This window comes from Acyrthosiphon pisum, chromosome X (assembly GCF_005508785.2).
Source record: "Acyrthosiphon pisum isolate AL4f chromosome X, pea_aphid_22Mar2018_4r6ur, whole genome shotgun sequence".
In the NCBI taxonomy this organism is placed as follows: Eukaryota; Metazoa; Arthropoda; class Insecta; order Hemiptera; family Aphididae; genus Acyrthosiphon; species Acyrthosiphon pisum.
The window spans coordinates 76,819,944-76,832,166 of NC_042493.1; the positions used below are offsets into that span (position 1 = coordinate 76,819,944).

General features: G+C 29.3%; 1 protein-coding gene across 1 annotated transcript in view; it reads right to left on the reverse strand.

Moving 5' to 3' along the window:
* Positions 1-7,775, reverse strand: part of LOC100160395 (protein pellino) — a 15,187-nt gene extending 7,412 nt beyond the window's left edge. Inside the window, exons 1-4 of the mRNA XM_001946247.5 lie at positions 7,122-7,775; positions 4,526-4,603; positions 4,280-4,409; positions 1,544-1,645 (exon numbers count right to left, since the gene is read on the reverse strand). Coding sequence (XP_001946282.3) covers positions 1,544-1,645; positions 4,280-4,409; positions 4,526-4,603; positions 7,122-7,132 — 321 coding nt within the window. The 5' untranslated portion in view covers positions 7,133-7,775. The remainder of the gene's footprint in view (positions 1-1,543; positions 1,646-4,279; positions 4,410-4,525; positions 4,604-7,121) is intronic.
* Between the last annotated feature and the right edge of the window lie 4,448 nt (positions 7,776-12,223).

Consider the following 12,223-nt stretch of genomic DNA (forward strand, 5'->3'; position numbering starts at 1 on the left):
AATGCTGAATTTTATTTTGTAAAAAATGTTATATTGTCTGATTGTTATGAAAGAACTCTCACAGATATCATCACAAATGTGGACTTAAACTTTCCATGTGACAAACACAAAAGTAGTGTGATGGCAAGTTGTTTGCATTATTACATTCGTATGCGAATGAGGCAATACGAAAGAGAACAAAATAGATCATCCAAAAAAATATCCAGAAATAAAAAAAAAGAATCTAAATTATGTGTTTCTTACTCGGTTTCTTAGTTTTAAATACTTTTAAAATATATAAATATATAATCAGGTAATAAAAAAGTTACATTTTATTTGGATTGATATCCTAGCATTGTCCATTATTATTTATTAATTTTATAATTTTACTTTAATTTGTTAATGTGTACATTTTATCTAGTATAACGTCAAATTTATAATATATGTCTTCATTTACATTAATTTATGTACGATTTTGTTTTTTATAAGACTTTTTGACGAGTTTTTGTTTGTTTATTGTATGAAATCTGTATTTCAAGATGAAAATTAAGGCCAAAAGACTGCAGCGTGATCTACTGTCAAACCTGTGAATAAAACACATTCACTGGGACAATTGTTTGCATTACGAATATACGGCCGTGCATATACCTCTATAATCTACCGTGATTGGCATTAACATTGACTTAATGTTGGATTGTTAATGTAGATACTAACAATATCTATGTTAGTTATGGACAAGGCTCGGAACTTTATGCATTTCTTAAGAAACTGCATATTAAAAATCTGATTCGATACAAATTTTTTTCATAGCACATACAATCCAAATGTATTTTGTATATTTTTGCATATTTTACTAAGTTTACATGATTTTGCATATTTAAAGATAAAGAGCCAGCACACATCGTCTCATAGTCTATATTTTGAATTATACTATATCGAGAATTGACTGCAATTTACCAATCCGGTAAAACAATTTATTTTTACTAAGAACTGTGTATACGACATACATCACATACATTGTTATTGTTGTTCTAATCATTGCAGGGTTCAAAGTAATGGGTCCAAGTAAAAAAACCCAACATTCAAAAAAATTAACAAACATTAAACTGCATATTTAGATGAACAAATTATAGAAATACAAATTAACACAAAATAAAATGTATAAATTTAATTGGATGATATAAATTTTATAATATGCATTTTCATATAAATTCTTATAAGATGTATTAAACATGATTTTTAATTGATTTTGTCTAGAAATAAACATTTGGCATTTTACATTTTTATTCATTATTTTTTTAAGTATTTTTTGACGGTTTAGGAATTTTTTTAACGTTATTTACCTATTTTAAATAAAAAATCTGCTATTTAAAGAGCATTTATAGGTATTTTTTCATGGAAATAAAATGTCTGAACTACTTATTACAATTAAGCATAAAATTTGAAAAATAATTTTACCAATCTTAAATTATTTTTTTTTATAAATTAAGTATGTCAAATAGTCAATATTTAATTAGTTTGAATAGTGATTATTTATAATTCATATAGATAGGTTTATAATTACCTGAAACATGTCAGTTGTCTCATCATTTACATATTCTACTATCACTGCCTCGGTCCGAGACAGTGTGTACGATATGGAGTGCTGGTTCTTGTCTAGCACCGCCTAAAAAAATATAAATTAGTAATTACTTTACACATTAAACATATAGGCACAGCTTAAGATTAAAATTCTGGTGAAGGTGGGGGGGGGCTAAATCGTAGATGCGCCACTGATTAGATGTATGCTTAACTAAAAGTACAATAAAGTTATTGGTAAGATTAAGATCTACAAACATTAGTATATGTTTTGCAGCGTTCTTCAAATTTGTTAGGTAATGTCCACAAATAACATATTAATAAAGATTTGTTTTAAATTCTGAAACAGTGAATGTATTGATTTTACAATAATGTGAGTTTTCTCTTTTTTGTGTGTATGTGACCACGATTTATAGAAGAAACAATGTCTTTCGTGGTGGTTTCTGATAGCAAATTAAGATTTAGTTCATACTTTTGGGAGGTAAAAATTGAAAATTCTCAGTTTTTTTTAAAAATATTCAGAAATAAACAAAAAAAATTGGCCGAAAACGGAATATTTACTAAAAACTATTTACTATTAAAACAATGTTGGCTCTTTTTATAATATTTTAATTTTTTCAATTTATGTGCGATTAACCTTTTGTTTGAGGGTTAAAAATCTTGAAAATATACAACGTTCCTCGTTAATTGTTCTTTCAGAAAATAAAAAAATATCAAAAGTACATTAAAAGTTCTAATGTTTGCAAAATTCATAACTTTTTTATAATCATACCAAGGTTCATAAAAGGTTTGAAAAATTCATACAAGGTTTTTCATAATTTTTCTTATATAAACTATAAAAAAAGTTAATTGTAATTGCAAAATTAAATTGTATGAACGTCTGAAGTTAAAATGTTGAATATGTTGAATGTTGACACGTAAAAAAGCGATTTCTCTTTAAGAGCATTTTAAAATGTACAAATAATTTACAATTTTTAAATGATCATAACTCACTTTGAAGTCAAAATATAAAAAAAGTAGAGATTCACTAGATAATATTGTTCCTTATAAATTTGAAAAAAAGTCAATTAAACATAACTGAGTTAAATGGATTATTCATAACGTAAAATTTGCAAATTTTGTGGTTGTTAGACTCTTACAGTAAGATAGAGACAACACATGCAGGTATAGCATAGCATCCTCTTAAACAATATTTGATATTTCTTTTTAATTCAAATTTTAAATAATAATTATCACAGAAACTTAAAACATTCCGTTATAACTTAAATTTACATTTTCTATAATAAATTAAATTTTAAAACATTTAGACTTAATTTGTAGGCGTTTTTAATTTTTTTTAGTTTTTTGTTCTAAAATATTAATAAAAAATGTTGTGATAAACCAGAGATATCAATAAATCAATACAAGGTCCCAGATAATTGATTCTTACTTCTCATTAAAAATATCTAAAATGGTTAGAAATATTTTTTTAATGAATGAATTTTCAATAAAACTCAATATTATAATACAAATATTTAATTTTTTTTATAGAAATTTTTAGGTAGTTCAAATTTAATAAATTAGATATTAAAATAACGATTTTTGTACATTTGGAACTTTTTTGAAGTCTATTTATTAATAGTAAACAATTACATTCTTCAAAATATTTAGTATAATGTATAATTTTACTTATAATCTGTTTATACCAAGAATCTCTTCATACTACATTAAATCGGTATTGACTCAAAAGTTAATAACAATTAAATATGATACAAATATAATAGTATATATTATATTTTGATGTATATATGTATACTAAAATAATATAATTAATGCAATTTTTTGGAAAAACTTAATTCAACCTACTAATTACTATAATACTAATTGTTAAGTATATTACTAAAAACCAATATAAATATATCATAAAATATTGTTTGTGGTATAGGCTGAAACTCGGGTTGAAACTTTCATAACTGTTTTTCTTATGCAATGATTTATCATTGGATTCAAACTTAATACATCCATTACAGAGACTTACTCAATGACGAGGTACATTCAACATACAATATTCCTATGTACAGTAAAGCAATTACTTACTTGCCCACTTTAATTGTTTTGAGTATTTAATTAATTACTTTTGTAGTTAGATTTTTAAAATAAAATTTAAAAAATGAAGCATATTAAAATAATTATTTTGGTTTTAAAGCAGTCATTTAAATATAAGTAAAATATGAAATTATTAACATATAAATATTACATAAATAAATCATTGATTATATGAAAATATCAAAAGTTATCAATATTTTTAATCAAAACCATTTTTACAACATGAATTCATTTTTTGAAGTGGATATGTGCTACCCACTTTATGATATGATAGATGGTACACTAACTCTTATAAGAGTAACCTCGAGAAGCAACCAATTTTTGTCCAGGTTGGTAAGAGCACACTCCTCTATTAAATCAGTTTTCATTGTCAGCTTTTGTTTCCAACTGTTGGCTGCTATGAAAAATTGATTTATCGTGTTTATCTTAGCAAAATGAAAGCTAGGCAGTTGTTGTAATAATAAAATATAGCTCCTGAGAGAGCGGCACTTGACTATACAGAGTATAGTGGCATACTTAATAATACCATAATAGTATTATAATTTAATTATATGTTTGTGTAATTCATCTTTTCAGTTATGGAAAAGGTACCTAGTAAATGTCTAATTATTTTATATAAATGTAATAGAATACATACATGTGAATTTTGAGGACTGGGCACAACATAATGATTAGATCTTCGAATTCCATTGGCCACATCTCTCTTCCATAAAACAAATTTACTGCGCCGCCTTCTTTTGTCACCCGCAGTTAGTTGGCCATTATAACTAAAACATGATTAATTTGGTCATAAAGATAAAAAAAAAAATATATTTTGAGTACCAACAATAAGAATTTCATAATTTAAGGTGAATTAACAAAAAAGTGAATACATAATATTTACCCAAGAATTATAAGTTCGCCATATTTGATTGCATTTTCATGTTTGGAGTTATTTTTTTTTGAATCAGTTGCATCAGATCTGAAATAAAGTATGATTTATAAAAATAATTTTTATCACTAAGGCCTAAAGTAGTAATAAATAAAATATAACTATATATTATATACTATATTTAGGGATATTTAAAGTAATTTACCATAACTAGTTAGTTAATACTACATGAATTATCAAAAATATAATACCTATTGTATTTTTATTGTTTACTTAAACAAAATGTCTAATACACATTATACATGGTTATGGGCAGCGGCTTGTTAGGATACCGGAAAGTTTCCAGTAGTTTGATCCTCGTATTAAAATTCTGGGCTGATGTACTTGGATTACAAATTATTCAATAATATTTAATTGTTTGTCTTGTTTATTGTCGTATACTCGTATAACAATTTTGGATTTCATTTCGGCTGCACTAAGTAGTATAGATGAGTTGGTTTAAATTTTATTTTAAACCGCCAACATCCCAATCGGATTTGTAAAGATACTCACAAAAGGTTCAGTAATGCGCCTGTACTGGTTACCCAACAGTTGGCTTACGGAAAAAGTACTGGCCAAAATTGTATCTAGTGCTACACTAATACAGAGAAACTAGTACTGACATACTACAGACACCGTCACACCGAATGGTGAGCAAGGGCCAACTAGAGTATCTTAAATTTGTGCCAAACGTTGACTCAGTACTGGCATATTACGGACTCGATAACATAATTAATTATATATTTATTAATTAATCTGTGCACCTATCAGACCAATTATTAGGTTAATATAATATAATACCACTGTCGCTTTGTGTTATTAATAAAGTAATACTCAGAGCAGGACATTAAAGCCCAGGTTATATTGACTTCGTTTTAATGTAGAACAAATTATTAGAAAATTTGTTTTAATATATAATATTCTGAGAGGAGTGATGAATGTGTTAATTTTATAATGTTTTTTTTAAAAATAATATTCTGCCATTACTTTTTGAAGCAATAAAAATGCTTAGATTTTCCATTTCAACATCTTCTCTGGTAGGAAACTAGGAAAGTGAATCTAGTTGGTAATTTGGGTAATCATAAACAAAAGTTACGTACTCACATGTTAAAAGTTTATCATATTAAATTATTCTTAAATAAGAGAATTCCTAAAAAAAAAAGGTTTTTTATGGAAAATTATTATTGATTATTATAATATATATGGTGGGCCTGTTACAATGTAATTTCCCAGGCCGAAATGTTTAGCCAATATGCCGCTGCTTATAGGTATAGGTACTCAAAATATATTGTTTCACTTCACATAGTCACTTATACTTATCCCAAGTTGATTGTAAATATTTTTGTTAAACTAATAAATCTAAAAAAACTTTTGATTTATAGCATTACATTTCGTACCACCTATTTTAGATACATCAAGTTTGATGAATCCATATATGATATACTACACCATACTACACATAATAACTAATAAATAGTATATCCATAAAATATTTTATAAATCCACAAGTATTTATTGTGACTAGGATAAAACATAACATTTTGGGCAGCAATGTTCAGAGCAATGTCACCTGGCCTACAGCGGACGACCTAGACATGCTAGTAAGCTTTGTAGGCTTATAAACTTTTACAAAAAAAGTCCTCAAATGTATTATGAAATGGCTAAGTGTCAATGACAGAAGTTTAGATGGATCTCTACATAAAGTACCTAGTAGTAGCTACCTACATAAATTGTTTTGGATGAAAAATGTGTCACCTGTTTTGATGAACGGCTCTAGAGAGAGACTAATCTGATAATGTTGAGGATAATTTAGGTGGTTGAGCGTGTATTTGCTTGTATTACAAAATATAATTAATATATGTAAGCAATATCCAAAATGAAGACGACAGAGATAGCTACAAAAAAGCTGGTCTAAAAAATATGTTTATTTCCTTTGCATACAGATAACATTTAACATGTTGAACGCATACTGACGCAAATTGGCGTCATGAATATCAATCAACAACTCGTTTGAAGCCATTTGGCGTTAAGTAAATGGTTTATCACCCAGTTTATTATTGCCTACGCGTGGCCGAATGTTATTTTATTATTATTTAGCGTGGATTAGGTAAACACATGTTTTTAAATATGTATACATACATCATTACGAGCAGTTTCTTTAATTTTTTTTTTTTTGATGACTTGTTTTTACTTTTATCATACACAGTAAATGTGTTAACAGGCAACAAGTATCACTGGAATTTTAAGGTTTTGCGATTCAGAGTCCAAAAATTAGGAACCCATAGAAATAATATATTACCTACTGAACCTACCTATAACCATCCAATAAAAATATTGATATATGAAATAGAATACAACTCTTCAATGAATAGAAAATCTGTATAGAAACACTACGCGGACAGTGCTTGACACTTAATTATACTAACGCATAGGCATCTCACCTGACCTATTATTCCAGTACCTACTATTGAGTTTAATTGAGATGGATTTTCACGAAAAAAAAACCAAAAGATCTATATGTCCCCCTCAAAAGCCACTCTTCAAGACAAACCACAGACTGTGTACGTACCTTTTAACCATGTTGATCGGCGTCGTCCGGCCAACATCAGTGGAAGAACACAAAACGGAATTTGGAAAACTCGTCGTCACTGTTGCGTAAATAGGTGTATATACAAGAGAGGGTGTAGAGCACTGTAGTCGTCACTCGTCACATAACTACGCGGGACTGGTCATGTCGAGCACAGGAGGACACCGGCCGAGAGCAGTAGCGCACAGCGGACAGGAAGGGACAAAGAAGCGGGTAGACGGCCGCAAGGCGATTGGCGATAAACTACAAGACTCGACGCGCGCGCAACTACTGAGAAAAAAAATAACGCACCGACGACTGCACACAACGCGATCGGCGACGGCCGTGTCAGCACTTCAGAGTGTACTCGGCGATAATAAAATAATATAATAATACGGGCCGCGAACACGTCTCGACAGCTCAGTATTACACGTACGACGGTGTACTGCTCGAAGCGAATGCTGCTGCTGCAGTAAACACGTACAGTTTGGTTTTGACCTGTCCGTTGTCGGACGACGTCGATCGTACGATCGAGTTTTACAACAATTTACAATATTATAATACTATGTTATTATAGTATTATCATAATATCATAGAATTATTATTATTATTAATATTATTGTGATTACTGATTATTTTCGAAGAGTGACGACGGAGATAATAATAATACGAATATTATAAAACTATGAATATATTATGATACGAGACGTCACGGATTGTTAACGCGCGGACTGTCCGCTTACGGTGTTCAGTACTACGGTACACTTGTTCAGTGTACACCTTTGGCAGGGGCGGTGGTGGCAGATCGCGGGTGCGTGTGTGCCTGGGTGGGGGGGAGGGGTCATTAGTTGATGGTTGGATGGGTAGTGGTGAACGCCGCAGCCGTATATATATAATAGTAATAATCGTGAAATAATGTGCGTAGAGCGTCTTTCTTATGGCACAGTGTCTTGCCGTCAATTAGGTTATTGTTTTTTGTTTCATTTTGCCTTCTTTATTACTACTATAATTTCCATTTCTTTATCTTCTGCAAACGTCATTAATCGTGGAAGGTGGAACTAGGATTTTGTCCTAGTATGGTACGGTTGGCGGGAAATAAATTTTTATTTTATTATTTCACAAAGGTGTACGCCACGACAACGGCGGCCGGTTAAACGAAATACAAAAGCGACCGTCGTCGTCGCCGCAGCTGCCGCCGTTCGACGCGTCCGGTCGGCGGTGCGATGGCGGCGGGCGGAGAAGATGTGCGACTGCGACACACGACACCGAAATGTGTGCGTGTGGCGACACGCTCTCGCCGCCGCACACTTTGTGTGCGTTTACATCGTTGTTGTTATTTACACAACAGTAACAACGTATTATTCTATATACCGTCGTGAGCGTACCGAGTAAAAAAACACGTACTGCATTATTAATGTTATCATTGGATTTGGCGTTGTGTACCTACGCAACGGATATTCTCTTGTCCCGTACGACGATAAGTCATTATAATCATATTATTCAGTAGGTAATATTTTACGCTCTGCATAATATGATTTATCTGTCCACCGGTATAATATGCTTATGAGATTGACTTATGAGTAGGTACCGAATATATTGTTATTAATTATTATGATGTATGCACATTGACAATGGCATAGTTGTCGTTGCCCATATATCATACATCAGTAATCGGTACCTATACTCGTCAGTTGTCGTGTAACATGTTTTTATGCTTGAGTAGGGTTATTATAAAATATCATAATGCAGGTACCTACGTAATATAAGCTGTTTAATACCATATAGTACAGTTGCATAATACAATATTACAACCGTATAATGTTTGCGGGTACCATGATGTAGATAATATTATAATAATATAATATACAACGGGGTGGTTACAAAACTGTAAATACGTAAATTTGGTACCATACTCGTACGGAGTGCTGACTGCAAGTGCTACACGCAACACGCCTACACCACTATTTCCGTAATGTTCTTAAATCAGGGGGTAGGCCGGATAGACATTTTTCAAAAATTTAAACCACCAAAGTTAGATAAAAATTATGAATATATTTTAATCGCATAGTATGACTCGAGTAGTATAACAAATAATTTATAATATTATTTATAATAATATAATGTAGGTAGGTACCTAGGTATATAATATCATTATCTTATCTGCTTACTTAAATTCTAGCTATACGCACTAGTTAGTATATTGTATATTATAATTAATGTATCACCCGCAAATAATTATTATTGATTTAGCTCTCATATTTTACATTAATATTTAAAATTTACCTAACGTAATACTAAAAGGTTTCATTTCAAAAATTATTCCATTCAATTTGATCCGTAAAAAGTTATAAACAGAACAGTAATTAATAGGTATATTCTAATTACAAATAACTATTTTTTCAAATAAGTAATAATAGATAGTCACTAAAGACTTGGCTTTACAGCGGTTACCTATATTCTATAACCGTGCTAACTAGACACTAATGGCTGGAATTTTGTTGCATTTTTTTACTACGTTTATTGATCTCTAATGTATTGATATGTATTCAGTAGGTATGTACATATCTACGCTAAAGATTAATTTAATGACGATTAAAATTAGTAGCAGATATATAGGTACCGAATATTTGGGCATTAGCCATTAAGTGCGATTAACACAGTTTTTAATATACATTGTAAATTAAACATAAATACTTTGATCAACGATTTTAAATTTTAATCACTATGTCGTTGCAAGGCCGCGTCAAAGTGACAGGTATAAGTTTTATACTTCAAAGCTCTGAGCCCGTATTTATTTTATAATAACACCACATTTATTGTATTAATTCATAAATTCATAAAAAAAAAATTAAAACAGCTATTTTTGTGATTAACTCAAAACCTTACTAAACTTAGTAAACAAAAAGTTACATATTTGAAAATTAGTCCATGTTAAATTCTTAACTAATAATGCTAACAATACATTTGTAAAAGATTTTAAATGTTATACATGTAAATATTTTAAGTTTTTTTAATTTTTATTGCTTCGAAAAATAATGTTTGGGTCACCGAACAAACATGAAAAGCACACGTCATCGAAATGTATATATACCTACGTCATATTATTATCAAATGTGTATGTTTTAATATATATATATATATATATATTATATGTATATAGTATGTGTTAAAGGTAGGTACGAATACTTATGGTACCCAGGTAACATATACCTAACTATTGGCTATTACCAGCTACATAAATAATAATTATTATGCTTATAAAATATATTATATTAAAATATGAATTATAAATTAATAAATATTAATATGGGTATATGAAACATCTAATATCCATTGATATTAGAATACAGGTAAATTTTAAATTATTCTTCGTAAACTATTTTTTATTAAGGACCAACAGTATTAATAATAATTAATGAGTAATGACTAATGACTAATGAGTATACACATCTACTTGAAAAATTATTATATTTAATGGTTACCTTTTACTTATTTAATATTTCACATTTTACTACTTTTATTAAGTTAATAAGAAACAATTCAATTTGGAATTTATGCGTGGAAGCACGTGTTCATAGGAGCTTCCAAGTGGGCAACATAGAAGAAAATATATTCAAATTTAAGTGCCCATGGAGGCTAATAATTTTGACATCAATGTGAGCCAATGGATAGACTTCGACAGTGGCGTAGCCAGGATTTTTTTCGAGGGGGGGAGGGGTGGCTGATCTACTTTTACACTTTTACACATTAAATACGCACTAGCACAGATAGATGGCTGAAAAGTGTTAATACTTATAGTACATTTTTAAATATTTTAAATACAATTTAAGACTTTTTGAACGACCATCATAGACCATTAAAATAATTTTTAAATTTTCTTAACATTTCGGGGGGGGGGGGGCTAAAGACCCTCAGCCCATTCCCTGGCTACGCCACTGGACTTCGATCCCATACAACTAAAATGCTGTCTATTTTAGAGGGCTAATGGCATTTTTTGGGAGCTAATATCTAATATATTATATTAAATATTTATATTTTTAGGTAAATTATATTATATTTTGTGACATTTACAATAAGAACGTATGTGTACCTATATACCTATATAATATATAATTGACCAATATTATATTAGTGTGGATAGAATAGATAGTAGATTCAATTCACTGTAAACTAACATTGTCTAAAACAAAACAGTTACCTTACATTTTAAAAAATAACTTATTTTTCAGTAGGAGGGGGAAATTTGGCTAAAATATATTGTTCCGGGTCATAAATTGTACAAATATAATACCCTTGTATTATACGTATCAGAATTCAGAGCATATCAACAATACGTCAATACATAGTGTAAGCTAATAAATAGTAGATACACACAGCTACAACACACCTGTTCAAACTATTTCCACAAAACGTTTTTTTATTTAGTCACCTATCATATTAGACAAACGTTAAAAAATATTATTCAGTATTGTAAAAAAATATATTATTTAAACTATTTATTAGATAGTACATAGTTATTCAATATAATATTATGTAGATAATGGAATTTAGATAACTTATATTATTTTCCTATGTGACTGTGTTGAGTGAATGTAATAAAGTATAGTCGCATAGAGTTGATATATTACCTATATATATATTAACAATTTAATAACTATATAATAAAAGGTTATAGAAACCTAAAATAAAATCAAATAGTTTTTAGTGTTTTATAACCTTAAAAATGTAATAAAGTTCAGTAGGTACGTATCATGTCACGAGTCACGACGTTAATACAGGTCACGGAAATTATAAAACTGTATTATAAATTATAATGTTTATAGGTATGCTTTTGTGACTAGGATTACGATGGTATACTCTCATATAATATTAAAAATATTTTGTAAAATTATTACAATATAATATATTATCTTAAACTTAAATTAATAAGTCTTAAGTTTAGTTATTAATTGAAATTTGAATGCTCTTCTAACATAATTGTAATTTGTATTAAGAGGATGCTACCCATGGATTTGTTGTCTCCGTCTTACACACATACGACATAGCAAATTTTCGTTCACTAGTTTCAATAGTGAGCTGTTAGATTTGTGATATTAGAGTGATTT